Genomic DNA, 20,248 nt, shown 5'->3' with positions numbered 1-20,248 from the left:
CTTCTGTCATTTGGAAGAAAAGACGATCAACTGGTATGATTTATAATCAATGAGAAACACTCATGATACGTCAGTCAAAAATCATTTGGCGAAGGTATGAGGTCGTGGAACTCTAGTTTTCAATAATTCAATAATTTTAATAATTGTAACTTGAACAACTCTAGATATGTATAATATAACCCTACAGTCTCACTATAAACAGGAAGTTGAAATAAACATCAGAACGGAACTGAAACATAAGACTAACTACGTTCTGCTAGTTTTAGCATTTTTATGAAATATGTCACCTAGTTGATTGTAGAACTACAAAGTAACAGCTATATCATTATGCCAGATGATAGTAATAACCTGGCTTAACTCTATCAGGGTATGCAATACTTCTCGTTCACTACCATTCTCAACTCGAACTGAGTGCCTAAATCTAACACAACAAAATATCATTAATATAAGGAAAACATATTACTGAATAGAAACAAAGAGAACTATCAAACATATGCTGATTAACAAAATAAAATAAAACTTAAAAGGATACAGACAAGAAGTCACTAGACTGGATAGAAAAAGTGAGAGCTATCAAACAAATATTTTCAAACTTATTTTGTAGGCTAAAAAATCACTTTGTTACACTGCTTCCTGTTTGTAATTAAGTATCAAGATAATCAAATGCTGTGATAGTAAAGCTTATGGTACTAAGAATAATAGATATTTTCTTTCTCTGTACTTTCATGCTTCATAAGATAGGTGACAGTGTTTGTATTGTAACATTAACCAGTATCAAACAATCAGATTTTCTTTGGTTAAGTCAGGCATTGGTCCATGCAAGCTAACATTTCAAATCTCTCCTGATACATCTCCTTGTCATGAATGAGGTCATGTGTCTCTTCAGATCACTTGTCAAACTGAACCGCTTGCTGCACTCCTCATATCTGTCACTTGGGTTTCTCCCCTGTGTGAGTCTGCATGTGTCTCTTCAAATTATTCTGCGCACTGAACTGCTTACTACACACGTCACATCTGTAAGGTTTTTCACCTGTGTGAGACCGCATGTGTTTCTTCAGATTACTCAGCTGACTAAACTGCTTGCTGCATTCCTCACATCTGTAGGGTCTCTCCCCTGTGTGAGACCGCATATGAGTCTTCAGATGAGCATGCTGACTGAACTGCTTGCTGCACTCCTCACATCTGTAGGGTTTCTCACCTGTGTGTGTTCGCATGTGTGTCTTCAGGTCACCCAGCCGACTGAACCGCTTGCTGCACTCCTCACACCTGTAAGGTTTCTCACTTGTATGGGTCTGCATGTGTGTCTTCAGATTGCCCAGCTCAATGAACTGCTTGCTGCACTCCTCACATCTGTAGGGTTTCTCATCTGTGTGAGTCCGCATGTGTCTCTTCAGAACATGAAGCCTGCTGAAGTGCTTGCTGCACTCCTCACATCTGTATGGTTTCTCACCTGTGTGAGTCTGAATGTGTCTCTTCAGATAACCAACCTGACTGAACTGCTTGTTGCATTCCTCACACCAATAGGGTTTCTCACCCGTGTGAGTCTGCATGTGTTCCTTCAGATGACCCAGCTGACTGAACTGTTTGCTGCACTCCTCACACCTGTAGGGTTTCTCACCTGTGTGAGTCCGCATATGTTCCTTTAGATGACTCAGCCGACTGAATTGCTTGCTGCACTCCTCACATCTGTAGGGTTTCTCACCTGTGTGAGTCCGCATGTGTTCCTTTAGATCACCCAGCCGACTGAACTGCTTGCTGCACTCCTCACACCTGTAGGGTTTCTCACCTGTGTGAGTCCGCATATGTTCCTTTAGATGACCCAGCCGACTGAATTGCTTGCTGCACTCCTCACATCTGTAGGGTTTCTCACCTGTGTGAATCCGTATGTGTTCCTTTAGATGACCCAGCCGACTGAACTGCTTGCTGCACTCCTCACACCTGTAGAATCCCACAGTCACAATCCCGCCACCGAACTCTCCTTCCCTTCGCCTTTCCACGTCATCAGAGCTGATCCCACTTGTTGCCATGATGGTGATAACAGCCAACACCACTTCTGTAAAGATCAGATGAAACAATTATGGACTCATATCAGCCTACAATGAGGTCATGAAGGAGGAGGCTAGGTCCTGTAAATTGGTGCAAAAATAAAAATTATCTACAGTCCTAAATCACAATTATCAAGTACAACGATTAAAGAGAGGAATGATTAAAAAGAGGAGTAGTAAACAAGTTTTACCCATTCCAGGAAAGCTTACAACCTCACCCCCCCTCCCAAATGTATCTGCTTGGAGATTACAGTGGGCTTTACAATAGGTGATAACTTAGACCCTGTTCATACTAAGTCGTGCAAGTCGCCCAAATCGCCGAAGCCGCATTGATGACAGTTCAGGGGTTCGTTTAAACAAGGTAACAGGTGCGCTGCACCCTCTTGCTCCCGGCCTGCGCCCTCTTACCAAAATGCTGATTGAACCCTGGTCGCACTTGGGCCATGTTCTTACATGCGGCCGTACCACATGCAATCTTTCCCGAAAACGATCGTTTCTCCGTGAAAATATCCCAGCACCACCACAAGACAATGTTTCAGATTATAAAACATGGTATAATTAGTCCAAAATATTCCAAAATATACACCGTTAAACGGTGCAAAACACGATCGAAGTTGGTATTTTCCAGACCGGGGCGCCATGTTGGACATGTTGTTTTGGTGTCAGCTGCTCTCGTGAGATTTGATATAGGTTACATGCAAGGTCAACTGACCTAGACAGCGAGACTACTCGAGACTCTGTGACCTTTCACCCACAGCCGCAGGAACTTGACAGAAAATTTCACGAGCTGTTTTTGTTGACACTTTGGCATTTCAAGATGTCTTCCTGCAGCACAAAAACCCACCAAAACCCCCAAAGGGGTACGTGAAAACATGGAAGCAACGTCGCACTATCAAAAGTGAAAAATCTCAAGATGTAGTACAAGAAGGTCATTGAACACAACAGGAAGAGTGGTAACAATCGAATTACGTGTCTGTCCTTGTTCAAACTACAAGGATGCAGCTTGATTCGACTTGGCTGTTGGATGCGATTTTACAACTCGCGCTCGTTCGACCCCTGGTGTGAAGGTATGCGACTCTGGGCGATTTGGCCTGAATGCAACTCTGGGCGATTTGGCCTGAATGCGACTTGTGCGACTTAGTATGAAAGGGGTCTTATGGTTACAGAGCTAAAGCTGCTATACAGTTGTTTATATTTTACACAGAATCTACTCTTTTACAGAGTGTGAGAAGATTTACCCTTTCTTATAAAGAGTGAGGTAATCAAATAGTGAGCCAGCAAAACACTGTTAGTGAATCTCCCCTCAAACAGTGAGTCAGTGCATCTCCCCTGAGTGAGTTAGTAAATTTCCCCTAGAGTGAGTTAGTGGATCTCCCCTCAGTGAGTTAAAGAATGCAGCAAACTCCGGTGTTCTGAACATTTTTCCCGACGAGCTATATCAAAATTCGATACTATCGGAGACCAGAGAACAATATTACCTGCTGTTGTAGATTAACATTGTTTTGCGAAGGTCAGAACAAGTTTCCACCCAAGACCGTGTTAAATAATCAAGGAGAGACGCAAAACTTCACACAGAAACAAAGTCATAAATTTTTCGACCACGCCGCGTTCTTTGGTCTAAATCTACAGTCAAAGCTTCTCGTACGTACCTGTAACGTATACCAGATGAAAACGGGTCTTGATGCTGACTCTGGTATCTGATTTCTCCTAAAATATCGACTTCAAGTCGACAGGGCCTGACAGAAAACTAGTAACTACACACAGAAAACCTTCAGACTCCAGCTGCACAGCGTGCCGTCTGGACAGAACAACAAGAACCGCACAACATAGATATTCATCCGCGGCTCACCCCCCCCATCCCCCAAGAAGTAGTGCGGATAGAGTTTTTAAAAACTAGAAGTCATCGAAACTCGTAATTTGGGTTTCGAAATATCAATTGAAATATCTATAAAAGTTTATATAATTGATTTTTATTCAGAGAAAAATCTGTCATGACAGGCAGCTGATGTTTCCAAGATTTCAAAGTAAGGAGGCTGCAGTACGCTTGACCACCGCATGAAGTGATGATGTCAAAGTGCCTCCCCTCTCCTTGCCCCAACCAGGAAGATAGCATTTGCAAGCCAACGTACAATATTTCCCTCCCATTATTAATAGTAGTGCTACTGTCATAGGTGGGCAGAAGTTTGCTGTGGTTTTAAGTTCATCACAGAAGAGTTCACCGCGAGAACAAAACCACCGCAAACATTTCTTCATTTACAGTATGTGGTTCAGTCATGTCCTGTCCAATGAATGATTATGTACGTTTGTGAAGTTTATACTACATACGTAGCTTTAGGGCCCTCCAGTTGCTTTCCTTGGCACTGCAGTAGAACTTCCACTTTATATACCTCGTGTTCTATTTCATTGAGAGCCATGCTGCCCCGATGGCTGACTAAGCTATGGGAGAGAGAGAGAGAGAGAGAGAGAGAGAGAGAGAGAGAGAGAGAGAGAGAGAGAGAGAGAGAGAGAGAGAGAGAGAGAGTTCTATGCAAGCCATGGTCACGATGTTTGGTTGGTAGACAGCTCGGGAAGAAGCAACATAGGCTTGGGCCCTCTAGCGGCTTTGTTTGGAACTGCAAGGGATGTTTCAGTTGAACACTTTGAAACACTTAACAGGTTAAGTTGAGAAGAGAAGAATGAATCTTAATGAGTTCTGACCTGTAACTTTGGAGAAGAACCTAATGGTGAGTTAATTATGTAAGTTAGAACTTCATTTGCATAGATATTGAAAACTCTAATTTCGATTGTGCTACCATCAGGCATAGATAACATTAATTTTCACATCATTTGCATATTTTGGGAGGAAATTCTATAAAAGCTTCCTCAAGGAAAGATATTTGAAACATGTTACTTGGAAATATGAGAAAATTTATTCAAACAAATTATGCTTCTTTGCATATCATTTGCATTGCAGAGACAAAATTACTTGACAAAGATATGGGATCGAGGAACTCTTGTTGTGAAATTCTTAGCCTGGTTCCCAATCTATTCTAACCTGCTCTGCGTCTCGAGATCTGATCGATACCCTGCCGAATGGTCTTGAACCCATCTCTATCAAATGATTCACCCTTGTCATTACGGGTAATGAATACTTCTCAGAATCAGGGATCTTACTTCAGAATGTCTGTTCCATCCTCGTTACCTTACTGATGAAGAGGATCTTAGGACTTTGTGCCAATCAGAGCTTTTGTATATATTCTTGTCAAACACTGGAATGTCCATCAATCCTTTATACACCGCTGTCAGCCTATTCAGCAAGCAAGAGAATAGAGGTGTGCGTGTGTATGTATGTATGTGTGTGTGTGCATTTGCGTTCAGCATACCTCAAGAAGTATGGATGGAAGTTTTTCAGCCAGTTTTGCTTCTTGTTCTGCTATAGTCAAACATTTTTTAATATCCAAGTTTCTTCAATGATACTACTTCAATAGATTAGACAAATGCACATAAAGCACATAAATGCACATAACTTGAACTCAAGGTATAAACAATATAACTAAACAAGTTTACATAAACAGGAAGTAGAAATAAAACAAGGACATCATTAGTACTTTCTATGAGTAAAATGAAACATCATAAACTGAAACAAAAGACTACATACGTTCTGGTGGTTTTAGCATTTTCAGGACATATGTTACCTAATTGATCGAAGAACTACAAAGTAACAGCAGCTGCTATATCTTTATGGCAGATAATGCTTTACTCTATCAGCCTATGCGATACCTCTTCTTTCCCTGCCATCATGAACTCAAACTGAGTGCCTAAATCTAAAACAACAATATATATAAAAACTAATTTATTAAAGGCACCCAGAGCATTTTATGAGGCTTGAAAACTGGAAATATTCTATCTTTATGAAATTGACATATAATGCCACTGTTTACCACATTTGCGTGCAGATTTCTTATCAAAAGTGCTCAAAAGCGGCACAAAAATAAGCTACATGGTGATGTTTTAGTTTCACGCACCCAGTGTAAATAGACCGATACCATAGCCCGCCCACCTACGTCAAAACGTAGAAATGCAAAATAAAAACATAGAAATACAAAAATTTGACGGACATGCAGTCACTCTCTCATTGGTCGACCGCTAATTGTAATGGACAGTCAGGATCAGTCTAAGGGCTCGGATTTTGTATCGGTTCTAACAACACAACGACATCGTATCTTTGCTCCTTTAATGTCGATATGTAGTGGTATAGTGTTATTGAAACTTACTATGTTTAGGAATGACTAGAAATTGGAGGTTTTTTATTCAAGTTTCAAGCCTCATAAAATGCTCTGGGTGCCTTTAAGAAACACATTACTGAATAGAAACAAAGAGAACTATCAAAAAGATTACCATATGTTTCAAACATGTGGTAATCAACAAAATAACATAAAACTTAAAAGGATACAGATCAGCAGTTATTACAGAGAAATCACTAGACTGGATAGATATCATTAAGAACTGTCAAACATACTATCATTATGTAGGTTACTAAAACTAACTTTGTTACATGATTGATACCTGTTTGTAATAAAGTAAAGCATTAAAAGCTGTTATGGCAAAACATAAGGTGCTAATAAAAAAGCCTTCCCTCAGTCCTACACTGTTAATAGCTACATAACAAGAACTAAATAGAAGAGTCTGAACCACACAAACTGGTGTCATACATATGATAGGACAGATTTTGCTCACAAACTGTGCATGTCATATCGCTATACAATGTCAATGGCTTCCTCACTTGCCCGAAAAGCCAGATAAAAACGCCTCATTTTGTACTTATCTGTCGTAAATCAGTCAGATTGTTATCATACACCTGCGTCCATTGGTAAAACTACAAAATCTACTTCACAGTGAATCAGCATTTTCATCTGATAAAATATACTGATAATGTGAGCCTGTCAAAACTTCTTAGTGGTAACAACATATATGTACTTTCAGAATGCTACTAGTATATATTCTGTAAGTAGCATCTTGCCATCAGACTCTTTTTTTATGAGTCAGGCATTTGATTTCATATATATATCTGCTTTAAGATGACATGCCTCCTGATAGGGTTTGCAACACTCCTCGCGTCTTAGGAACTGCACCCTGTGTGAGTCTGCATGTGTCTCTTCAGATTATTTGTCACATCTGTTGCGTTTCTCAACAGTGTGGGTTTCCTTGTGTTTCTTCAGATTGCCCAGCTGACTGAACTGCTTGCTGCACTCCTCACACCTGTAGGGTTTCTCACCTGTGTGAGTTCGCATGTGTCTCTTCAGATCACCCAGCTGACTGAACTGCTTGCTGCAATCCTTACATCTGTAGGGTTTCTCACCTGTGTGAGTCCGTATGTGTCTCTTCAGATGATTGAGCCGACTGAACTGCTGGCTGCATTCCTCACATTTGTAGGGTTTCTCACCTGTGTGAGTCCGCATGTGCTTCTTCAGATTACCCAGTTGACTGAACTGATTGCTGCACTCCTCACATCTGTAGGGTTTCTCACCTGTGTGAGTCCGCATGTGTGTCTTCAGATCACTAAGGTGATTGAACCGCTTGTTGCATTCATCACACATGTAGGGTTTCTCACCTGTGTGAGTCCGCATGTGAGCCTTCAGATGACTGAGCAGACTGAACTGCTTGCTGCACTTCTCACATCTGTAGGGTTTCTCACCCGTGTGAATCCGCATGTGTCTCTTCAGAGATTCCAGCAGACTGAACTGCTTTCTGCATTCCTCACACCTGTAAGATTTCTCACCCGAGTGAGTATGCATGTGAGCCTGCAGATGATTGAGCAGACTGAACTGCTTGCTGCACTCCTCACACCTGTAGGGTTTCTCACCTGTGTGAATCCGCATGTGTCTCTTCAGAGATCCCAGCAGACTGAACTGCTTTCGGCACTCCTCACACCTGTAAGATTTCTCACCCGAGTGAGTAAGCATGTGCTTCTTCAGGGTACTCAGCTGACTGAACTGCTTGCTGCACTCCTCACACCTGTAGGGTTTCTCACCTGTGTGGGTATGCATGTGAGTCTTCAGAGCATTAAGGTGACTGAACCGCTTGCTGCACCCCTCACATCTGTACGGTTTTTCACCCGTGTGAGTGCGCATATGAGTCTTGAGATGAGCAAGCTGACGGAACTGCTTGGTGCATTCCTCACACTTGTAAGGTTTCTCACCTGTGTGAGTCCGCCTGTGTTCCTTCAGATGACTGAGCTGACTGAACTGCTTGCTGCACTCCTCACATCTGTAGCGTTTTACAGTTGTAATTCTGCCACCAAACTCTTCTTCCCTTCTGCTTTCCACGTCATCAAAGCTGATCCCACTAGTTGCCATGATGATGATAACAGCCAACACCACTTCTGTAAAGATCAGAAGAAACAGTTATGGACTTATATCAGCCTACAGTGAGGTCATGAAGGAGGAGGCTAGGGTCAATTCCTTTTATAATCTTGTGAATAACACTTCATGATCCTGACAACCCTAACTCTGAGGATGATCCTGTAAAATGGTGCGAAAAATAAAATTTACCTACAATCATGAACCACAATAATTAACTAGAGTGATTAGAAAAGAGAATTTATCAAAAAGAGGAGCATTGAACAAGATTTACCCATGCTGTCACTCCAGAAAAGCTTACAACTTCACACACCCCTCCCAAGTGTATCTGCTTGGAAATTACAGAGGGTGTGCAGCGCTCGTGAGTGCGACTCGCATACAACATGTATGCGACCAGTTTTTTGAGAATGCGACTAGATTTAAAATCACGGTCGCACGGTGCGACAATCAAAAATTAAGACCTGCGCCAGGATAATGCCTGCAGAACTAAGCGGTAAGCCGAAAATATAGGTATTCCAACGCTACCGCGAATATCGTCGGTGAATTTTCTATCATGTTCCCACACCCGCCGTACAAAAACTATCCGTTCCTAGTGGCAAAGTTACCCATAGAAATAAAGGATATAGGTTTCTCTCCTTTGAGGTGCATTTGTTTGATGTGTAAAATGTTTGCCGATGAAAGTGAGCGCTCGCCGGACGCTCGCTGTTTTCAATGGCGGCCATGATGTTTATGAAAAATAGACCGCAGCAGAATGAAACGCCTGTTTCCTGCGGCCATATTTACACCTGTTCAAGCGATAATTTTCACGATAAAAAATCGATGAATCAATTCAAGTGAAATTTTATTCCCAAAAATATCAAATTTTTCTTCTGTCACCGGTATCATTTCAAAGCTCATTATCTACCCGTCATTATGGTGCTACTTTTATTCTGCTGCGGTCTAAAATGCACAGCGGCGAATCACAAAGCTTTCTCCATGCGGTCAGCCTGTCATTGGATGGCGGCGCGGCGCGGTCCTGACGCGCGAAATTTGAACTGCGCGTTTCGAAGGAACCGAAGATATTTGACTGGGCCGGCACAAACAGATCACTTTTTATACTATTGAGCAAGAATTTTAAGGGTATTAAAGTATTTTGGATTATTTGTAGACAGAGGGTGACGGTAAAAAGAAAAGAAACACCTGTAAAAATGTTGAACTTGATGCCAGCAGTGAAGTTTCAAATTATGGAATGTGACTTTATTTGTTTTGGTCATGAACCCAATAGATAAGTTTTAGAGTTATCTATTTATTTATCATTCAAGGTTATGTGAATCATTACTTGCCTTGTTCCAAGTAAAAAATACCATTGTGTATTTTTCAACTTGTTGAACTTGAGGCACCGTGGCCCCCGGATAGGGGCCAGCCGGGGAACCTATGCCAAATTTTTCTAAAAATCCCTCGTACAAGTATCAGTATGTAGGTACTAGGTAGGCGTTGAATGAATTGAATTGCCAATTGTTCTGCACCATCAATGTAGGCTTTTATCTTTTATGATCTATTCAATACTTCATTCCCTGTTGTTAACATTGATTAATAGGAGTATTACTTGGTATAGCCAAGACTTTTGCTTGTTCTTCCAACTTTTTGTAGTGGTGCTCCTAGATTTTTGCTGGAGCTCCTAACTTTTTAGAGTTAGGAGCACAGTGCTCCTAGGCCTAAAAGTTAGTCTGGAGCCCTGGTGTGTTACAATAGTCCTAAAGCTGCCATACAGTTGTTGATTTTTACAGAGAATCTATTCTTTTACAGAGTGTGAGGGGATTTACCCTTTCTTATAAAGAGTTGTGACTTAAATTGAGGTAATCAAATAGTGAGCAGAAATGCTCCCGTGGCGCAAGCCGTAACGCAACCCCGCTGCTTTGCCATCTGGATCAAATTCCGTGGATCCTAGGGCCCGCGTTCGAACCTCAGTGGTCGACTCGAGCTCGGGATTGCATCTCGGATGGTGACGTAAAGCCGACGGCCCCATGTATGAGAGAGCTTCAGGCGAAAGCCTCAAGCGTCAAACCTCTGCACGTAAAAGAACCCAACACACTTATCGAGAAGAGTAGGGGTGACCCAGTGTCCTTGGTCAAAAACGCGAGCCGTAGCGAAGCCGCATTGCACTACCACCAGCTACTTGAAAAAGCACTATGCTTCACCTCAGTCGAGGATGCTTTACCTTTTAGTACAGTCAAACCTGTCTATAGCGGTCACTCAAGGGACTGGCCAAAACTGGCCGCTAAGGACAGGTGGACGCTATGGAGAAAATGTTGATTAATTGACCACGAGTGACACATGTTTTCAGTACCCACTGAGATACATTTATTCACCGTACAGTACACATGTAAACATCACATAGGTAAGGCACATTTTAGAAATTCGATTGTTGTTCTTTTACTTCTATTATGAGCTTGAAAAAAGAATCATTGTATCTGCCAACTCCAAAATCCATGGCTTGCTCGAGCTTCATGTCTGAACAGACCAGCATCGCTATACTCTACTCTTGATCCTTCGCGACTGCTTCGCTGCCGGCACACGCGTCACCAACGTGTTTTAATCGTATGAAACGAATTCCTTTGCAGCAAAATGCCACCAAGTTAGTTAAGAACAAAATACATGTTGCTCAGTTGCCACTTACTGTTCGTATTCGACCGTTTTCAAACATAAAATCGTGGCGACAATTTTCCTTAGTCTGTTGTTGTTTGCTTGTCATGATCGGCTTCTACCATTATGCTAATAGGGTAATGAGAGGAAGGTCGCTCTGTTGAGGGCTTTTTTCTTTTCAAAAAATTACAACAGCCCAAATTTTACATCATAGTAATGTTATTCATATCTGGTTTGAAGCTTTTGGTTAAGTAATTATCCTCTGTGATAGTTTGCAGCAAAATAAATTTAACACACTATACCTCCGGAACAGTGGTGTCTTCCGATGACCTTTATACTGCTCCGCCATTTTGAAAATCGTGTTTGGGCACATTTTCCGATGAATTCCCGGGGAAAATGGAAATATTGGGCCGACATTGAAACAGTCTTGTTTTCTTTATTATTATCCTGTCAAGTTGAGTTCACATAAACTTGATAACTGCGTGAAAAAATGAAGATTTTGAACCTGGCGTGCGGTGGCGATGCAGCTTCCACCGGCGCACATTGACCGTTATCGGCAGTGTTACTGTACTCGCGGGACCGAAAATCGTCTGGCCGCGACCGCGTTGGACAGGTGGCCGCTATAGCCTAATTCTTAATGCTTATGTCAATGGGGAAAATCCAAGGGACCGACAAAAAGTGACCACTATGGGCAGGTGGCCGCTATGCAAAGGTGACCGCTAATACAGGTTTGACTGTACCTTTTTAGCCTGTAAACGCTGAGGTAGCATATCTCCCCTCAGTGAGTTAGTGAATCTCCCCTAAGTTAGTGAATCTCCCCTCAATGAGTTAGTGAATCTCCCCTGAGTTAGCTCCCCCCCCCCCGTGTGTTAGTGAATCCCCCTAGTGAGTTAGTGAATCTCCCCCAGTGAGTTAGGCATCAAGTGATGATGGAACCCAGATGTGGGAGTGCAGCAAACTCCGATTCAGAACATTTTCCCCCGACGAGCTATATCCAAATTCGATAGTATCGGAGACCAGAGAACAATATTACATCCTGTTGTAGATAAACATTGTTTAGCGAAGGTCAGGAGTCAGGAGAAGTTTCCACACCAGACGATCGCGATGTCAAATAATCAAGGAGAGACACAAAACTTCACACAAAAACAAATTATTTTCGATCACGCCGCGTTCTTTGGTCATCTACAGTCTTAAGCTTGTCGCAAATATACAGATGTAACCAGCTCCTTACTGGGCGCCCAATACGGAAACCGCGGAGAAAATAGCGCCGATACTCGGCCCCCAGTACGGAAGGAAGTTCCGTACAAGAATTCCAGTACGGAACGACTTTATTCCAGTACCGAAGCTTCGTCAGCACTGGACGTCCAGAACTGAATTTGTTTCGGTACTCGGGTTCCAGAGCTGAACTCCTCTCGGCACTCGGGCTCCAGTACGGATTTGCGTTCAGGCTAGGTCAACGGTCATTCGGTACTGGTTATAAACCAGTGCGAAGGGCATTCAGCACTGGATAACCGAGTGCCGATTTACGGATGGAACTGGTTCCGTACTGGATTTACCAGTAAATAGCAAGGAGGTTAACCTCCTTGTAAATAGTGAGACTTCAGTACTGGAAGCCGAGACCTCAAATTATTTCGGAACTGGGCGTCCTGTACTCACGTTCTATACGGTACTGGGATGATCCATTGTTTGGACCGACTGGACAGTTTTGGATTTAGTTGTCTGTACATTTCAATACTTGTACATACTAACGTTTAGGTAGTACTGCTTTGTGCCTTGGTTATGGCAAGGAGGTTTTATATAAAGCCTCCTTGGTTATGGACATAGATTTTGGTAGGTATTTAAATATAAAGTACATTATTATTTCAGTCACTGAAAAGCGGCCTGCGTGCCGATTTGAGCTTATCACGAATAAACAAAGGTTCAAACAAACAAACAAACAAACAAACAAACAAACAAAACAGTGTACGTTTTCTCCCGATAAAGGCACAAGCCACAAGGATATATTGTCGTCGTTGAAACGTAACAGAATGTGATACTGTATTTTTTCTTTCTTCATTCGAACGTCTTCCAAAAACAATAGCTTTGAAGTGGGGAAAAAAACATCGAAGAGATGCAGCCCTGAAAATAACGTTAGAACTTAGACGGTCGTTAGAGTCTCAGCACTTAGTTTCCAGTCCTGACAGTACTGAGGGTTCCCAGTACTGAAGCTGCCCAGTACAGGAAGTCGAGTACTGAGAAAGTCTCAGTACTGACAAAGGAGGCAGTTACATTTGTATATTTGCAAGCTTCTCGTACGTACCTGAAGCGTCTCCCAGACAAAAACGGGTCTTGATGCTGAATCTCGTATCTGATTTCTCCGAAAATATCGACTTCAAGTCGACCAGGGCCTGACACAAAACTACTAGTAGTAGCTACACAGAAAACCTTCAGACTCCAGCTGCACAGCGTGCCGTCTGGACAGAACAACAAGAACCGCACAACATGGGTATTCATCCGCGTGTCAAGAACCCCCTCCTCCAAAGAAGTAGTGCGGATAGAGAGTTGAAAAAAAATAATCGAGAATTAAGTTAGGTTTTGAAATATAAATTTGAATTTTAAAGTTGATGTAATTGGATTTTCTAATGGTGAAAAGAGAATCTGTCACTCAGGCATTTTTTCCCCTGAAGACTTCAGCGTAAACAGGCTGCAGTACATTTGACCGCCGCATGAGGTGACGATGATGGCAAAGTGGGCCACAAGGAAGACAGCATTTGCAAGCCAACGTAGAATATTTCTGTCCCATCATTTCTCAGGTGTAAACGTTTTAAAATTCTTTAATAGCTTGGCATCTATCCTATTCTACTCTGGTCTGCTACTATGATCACTTACCTGCAGAATAGAAAAAAACTCCGAATCTTATCCAGTTGTAGAGTTTGAATTGTCTTTGAATATTGTTTACCTGGATTTGTAACCTTCATTAATGTACCTGCAGAATGTTTTGGCCCTTGGCCTTTGCATATGTTGTTAAAGGCATCCAGAGCATTTAATGAGGCTTGAAACTTGAATAAAAAAAATCCAATTTCTAGTCATTCCTACACATAGTAAGTTTCAATAACACCAGGGGTTCATCTAAATCAGGAAAGAGGGGCGCTGCACCCTCTTGTTTCAGCCCAGCACCCCCTTGTTGAATTCAGATTTTAGCTAAATCCCCAGCATACAGCCTTCACTCAGTGATTGATTCTTCCATGAATACATAGAATTCGCTCCCTCGCCTGTGTATGCTCCCTCTTGTTAAATTTTTCTAGAAAAACCCCTGATAACACTATACTATTAGTCTATTACATATCGACATTGAAGGAGCGATGTCATTGTGTGATGAGAACTGATAGAAAATCCAAGCCCAAATAGACTGATCCTGACTGTCCATCACAATTAGTGGTTCGACCAATGAGAGAGTGACTGCATGTCCGTCAAATATTTGCATTTTTATGTTTCAATTTTGCATTTCTACGTTTTGACGGAGGTGGGCAGGGCCATGGTACCGGTCTAGACTATTTACACTAGGTGCGTGAAACTAAAAGAGCACCATGTAGCTTATTTTTGTACAGCTTTTGAGCATTTTTGATAAGACATCCGCACGCAAATGTGGTAAACAGTGGCATTGAATGTCAATTTCATAAAGATTACAGCAACTAGAATATTCCAGTCTTCACGCTCTGGGTGCCTTTAAATATTCCAGGCATTGGATATTTCTCAGATGTAGGGACCAAACTTCTGCATGCCTGTAGCTGTTTCATCCTCGTTACCATACCGTTACAAAGGACCGTACGACTCAGGGCCAATCAGAGCTTTTGGAATATTCAAATTCCAGCAAATTCTCTATTTAATAAGACTCCAGAAGTTGCTGATGGACTTTTGATATATTGGCAAAATGAAGAAATGATCAGATCATAGGTCCCCTGGCAGCTTTGTCAAATACTGTAGCTGGACTTCTGGTTTTTTATATCACTTGTTTTGGACATGTTATGATTATGGTTGTTGAGTGGTATATGCTAGCTCTGGGGCTCGTGAAAAAGCGGTGAAGTTTTGATCCCACCAATAGCACATACGACTTAGAAAGAGAGAAATATTAAGAAAACAATTATGTACTAGTATGTAGAAACTAATTTCCATAATCAACCTTCTCCCTATTACCTAATCTGATATCCAATACAAAGTTGGTGCTAAAAGGATTCTTCAGCAGTGAGTTTAATGAAAAATTGATATACATGTAATACAATAGTAATACATGAGGCTGGTTAACGTTTTAAACAATAATTTTGCACTTTTGATGCATGCCGTCAATCGAGCGCAGAACATCTCAACCCACATCCTGCAAGGGAAGATCTGTGGCAACAGAAGCGCCGTAGGAGATGGGGAGATGACATAAAGGAGTGGACAGGACGGTCACTTGCGGAATGTACCCAGAGGGTGAAGGACAGGGAAGGATGGAGAAAGCTTGTGCTGGAAGCGACTATGGTCCCCGACCCTCAAGATGAGGATGGGACTACTAGTAGGTGAAGGTGATGCATGCCATGAACATACAACATTTCCTATCAGCATTTCTGGAGTTGATTCATGGTGTATGGTAAATGGTGATCTTTTTTCTTAAAATCAGAAAAGAAATTACTGGGATCCCCCCAAAGTGACCTAAAGATGCAGTGAAGTAGGTAAGTCCATTTAGCCTCCACCAGGCCCCCGTCCTATCGCTGGCAAAATAGTAGAAATCGGCCGAGGTACCCTGCTATACAGGGTAGTCCGCTATACAATGAAGCTCCATCATCGAAATGGAACTTTACTGTATAGCGGACCTATCCTGTATAGCGGAGTACCTCCGCTGATTTCTACTATTTTCCCAGCGATAGGACGGAGCCTGGTAGAGGCTGAGTCCATTGTCACATGCACAGTTTTGTTTCCTGTTATGTTATAATGAAACATGTACACTTATGTTCAACTTTGTTCTAATATGATGTTACTTCCGTAGAGGAGACAAATGCACAGCAAACAATAAGCTTTATTTCAAACACAAACAATTATTACTTGAACAACTTGAGGTCTATATATATTACATAACCCAAAATGTCAGTCACTATAAACATGAGGTTGATAATGAACATCAGAACTGAACTGAAAGAAAGGAATATGTACACTCTGAAATATATATCTGTAGATATGTTACATAGTTGATTGTAGAACTACTAAGTAACAGCTATAGTATGTCATTATGGCGGATATTAGTAATAACCTGGCTTTACTCTATCATCCTATGTTATACCTCTCCATTCATTACCATTATGAACTCAAACTGAGTGCCTAAATCTAACACAATCAATAATGTAGATCTAAGAGCTATAATCATTATGAAAACACATTACTGAATAGAATCATATAGAAAACTATCAAACATGCATATGCTGATTTACAAAATAACAACATAAAACGTATTAATAAATGGATACAGATCAGCAGTTATTACAAAGAAATCACCAGACTGGATAGATATCATTGAGAACTGTGAAACACATTGTTATCTGTTTGTAATAAAGTAGAGAATTAAAAGCTGTTATGGCAAAACAGAGGGTGCTAATAAAAAAAGCCTTATCTCACTCCTACACTGTTAATAGCCACGTAACAAGAACTAAATGGACAAGTTAGCCTGTCAAAACTTCTTAGTGGTAACAACATGTACTTTAAAGCACTAAACATTTTGTAAGTACACGTAGCATCTTGAAAACCATCAGACTTTCTTCTGTTGTGTCAGGCATTTGTCAATGCAAGCTAAGATTTCACATCTTCTTTAAGATGACCTCTCATTTTGATAGGGTTTGTAACACTCCTCACATCTTAAACTGTACCCTGTGTGAGTCTGCATGCGTCTCTCAGATTACCTGTCACATCTGTTGGGTTTCTCACCAGAGTGAGTCTGCCTGTGTTTCTTCAGATGACCCAGACGACTGAACTGCTTGCTGCCTTCATCACACTTTCATGGTGTCTCACCTATGTGAGCCCTCATGTGAGTCTTCAGAAGATCTAGCCTACTGAACCTCTTGCTGCACTCCTCACACTTGTAGCGTTTCTCACCTGTGTGACTACGCATGTGCTTCTTTAGAAGATCCAGCCGACTGAATTGTTTGCTGCACTCTTCACACTTGTAGGGTTTCTCACCTGTGTGAGTCCGCATGTGCTTCTTCAGGGTACCCAGCTGACTGAACTGCTTGCTGCATTCCTCACACCTGTAGGGTTTCTCACCCGTGTGAGTCCGCTTGTGTGTCATCAAATCACTTAGCCCACTGAACTGCTTGCTGCATTCCTCACACCTGTAAGGTTTCTCACCTGTGTGAGTCCGCATGTGTCTCTTCAGAGATCCCAGCAGACCGAACTGCTTGCTGCAGTCCTCACACCTGTAGGGTTTTTCACCTGTGTGAGTCTGTATGTGTGTCTTCAGATGATTGAGCAGACTGAAATGCTTGCGGCACTCCTCACACCTGTAAGGCTTCTCACCCGAGTGAGTATGCATGTGAGCCTTCAGGGTACTCAGCTGACTGAACTGCTTGCTGCACTCCTCACACCTGTAGGGTTTCTCACCTGTGTGGGTATGCATGTGAGTCTTCAGAGCATTAAGGTGATTAAACCGCTTGCTGCACTCCTCACACCTGTAGGGTTTTTCATCCGTGTGAGTTCGCATGTGAGTCTTGAGATGAACCAGCTGACGGAACTGCTTGCTGCACTCCTCACATCTGTAAGGTTTCTCACCTGTGTGAGTCCGCATGTGTTCCTTCAGATGACTGAGCTGACTGAACTGCTTGCTGCACTCCTCACACCTGTAGCGCTTTGCAGTCGTAATTCTGCCACCAAACTCTTCTTCCCTTCTGCTTTCCACGTCATCAGAGCTGATCCCACTAGTTGCCATGATGATGATAACAGCCAACACCACTTCTGCAAATATCAGATGAAACAATTATGGACTTATATCAGTCTGCAATGAGGTCATGAAGGAGGAGGCTAGGTCAACCCCTTTGATAATCTTGTGAATAGCACCTCATGATTCTGTCTAACCCTAACCCGAACCCTGAGGATGATTCTGGAAAATGGTGCAAAAGTCAAACTTAATGTAGAAGTGTCTCCTTCACGGAGGCAATAACGCAACCTCGCTGCTCCCCATGTGGACCGTGGATCCTGGGGCACGAACATCATTCCTTCATGGAGTGTGGGCGATTTACCCATTCTTATTTTATCTATTTATTGGTTCGGCATTTTGATTGAACACGCTGTTACATGAACAGCCAGGGTTGCCCAACTAGAGAATGGCTATAGTTAATTCTAGGGTTAACCCTGGGCTGGGAGAAAATACAATAAATTTACCCATTCTAATAAATCATCGCCAAGAGCAGACAAACCTGGCGTGACCTAGCTACGCATGTCTGTAGCCGCCATGCATTGATCAGTTTCTGATGCCCGTGAATGATCGGCTGATTTCTATAAAGAGCTATGAGTCGCCTATGACTATACATGTAAGTGAGGTAATCAAATAGTGAGCCTGTAAAACACTGAGATCATGAATCTCCCCTCAAACAGCAAGTAAGTAATACTAGTACTCTACTCTCCTTTTAAGCAGTTAGTGAATATCCCCTCTGTGAGCTAGTGAATCTCCCCCAAACTGTGAGTTAGTAAATCTCTCCTTTACTCTGAAACAGCATATATCCACTCAGTGTGTTAGTGCATCTCCCCCGATAAGCGAGTTAGTGAAGCCCCCCTCTAAAAGTGAGGTAGAGAATCTTCTCTACAACAGTGAGTTAGTGACTCTCCCCTCAAGGAGTTAGTGAACCCCCCCCCCAAACAGTGAGTTTTACACCCCCCTCTAACAATGAGTTAGTGAATCTCGCCTAAAAGTGAATTTCTCCAGACTCTTTCACAAGTAGGCATCAAGTGATGATGGAAAACAGATGTGGGCTTATACTACCTTATAGTGATAATAAGTTTATTGCAAATTCATGCCCGAAGGCTAAATGCAAATAACATACATAAAAGAACAGTGTACAAAATAGGTATGAAAGCTGCTTATCTAAATTATACAAATGTAATTATCTATAACTAGTGAAGGGTTTAGTAACCTCCGGTTCTGAACAACCCCAGCCCCCCCCCCCCCCCCCGATTGACAAGCTATAAATTTGATACAATCAAAGACGAGAGAAAATTCTGTTGTTCTAAATACACATTGTTTTCGGAAGTAAGAAAATATAGGTTTTGTACTCCAGACGGTGTCAAAGCAAGGAGACTGGAGAGTCAGAAAAGTTCAGAAGTCAAATTGACTTCTATAATAACAATTTTCGATCATGCACGCCGCGTTTTTTTAGTCTAAATCTACAGCCACAGCTGGTAGTACATACCTGCAACGTATCCCAGATAAAAACGGGTCTTGATACTGACTCTAGTATCTGATTTCTCCGAAAATATCGACTTCAAATCGACCAGGGCCTGAGACAAAGCTAGAACAGAGAACCTTCAGACTCCAGTTGCACAGCGTGCCGTCTGGGCAGAACAACAAGCACCGCACAACATAGATATTCATCCGCGAGTCAAGAACTCAGACAAAGTAGTGCGGATAGAGAGTTTGAAAAAGAAATAAACGAGAATTGAGTTGGGTTTTGAAATGTTGTTTTGAATATCCATAAACGTCGATGTAATTGGCTTTACTTAAAGTGAAAAAAGAATCTGTCTATCAGACATTTTTCCCAGGGAGACGTCAGGGTAAACAGGCTGCAGTACATTTGACCACCGCATGAGGTGACGATGATGGCAAAGTGGGCCACAAGGAAGACAGTAGTCTATTTGCAAGCCAACGTAGAATATTTCTCTCCCATCATTTCTAAGGCGTAATAGTTTTTAAATTCTTAGCCTGGCATCTATCTTTTTCTACTCTGGTCTGCTTCTATGACCACTTGCCTGCAGAATGGAAATAAACCTACGAATTTTATCCAGTTGTAGGGTTTGAATTGTCTTTATTATACATGTATATTGTTTACCTGGATGTCTAACCTTCATAAATGTACCTGCAGAATATTTTGGCCCTTTGGCCTTAATATGTGTTGTTAAATATTCCAGGCATTGGATATTTCTCGTAGACGTAGGGATCAACTTTTTGCATGCCTGTAGCTGTTTCATCCTCGTTACCATTCCGTTACAATTTAGGACCGTACCACTCAGGGCCAATAAGAGTTTTTGTAA

At 41.9% G+C, this 20,248-nt stretch overlaps 1 protein-coding gene across 1 annotated transcript; it reads right to left on the bottom strand.

The window, feature by feature from the left end:
• Positions 1-877: 877 nt before the first annotated feature.
• On the bottom strand, positions 878-17,933 carry LOC136442986 (zinc finger protein 208-like). Its single transcript, XM_066440030.1, has 4 exons — positions 17,173-17,933; positions 7,189-8,291; positions 5,080-5,175; positions 878-2,053 (listed from the first exon to the last, which is right to left on the bottom strand). Exons 1-4 carry the CDS (start codon positions 17,931-17,933, stop codon positions 930-932), a joined length of 3,084 nt encoding a protein of 1,027 aa, XP_066296127.1. The 3' UTR covers positions 878-929.
• Positions 17,934-20,248: the final 2,315 nt, after the last annotated feature.

The sequence above is a fragment of the Branchiostoma lanceolatum genome, chromosome 10 (assembly GCF_035083965.1).
Source record: "Branchiostoma lanceolatum isolate klBraLanc5 chromosome 10, klBraLanc5.hap2, whole genome shotgun sequence".
Lineage (NCBI taxonomy): Eukaryota > Metazoa > Chordata > Leptocardii > Amphioxiformes > Branchiostomatidae > Branchiostoma > Branchiostoma lanceolatum.
This window is presented reverse-complemented; position numbering and strand designations above follow the sequence as displayed.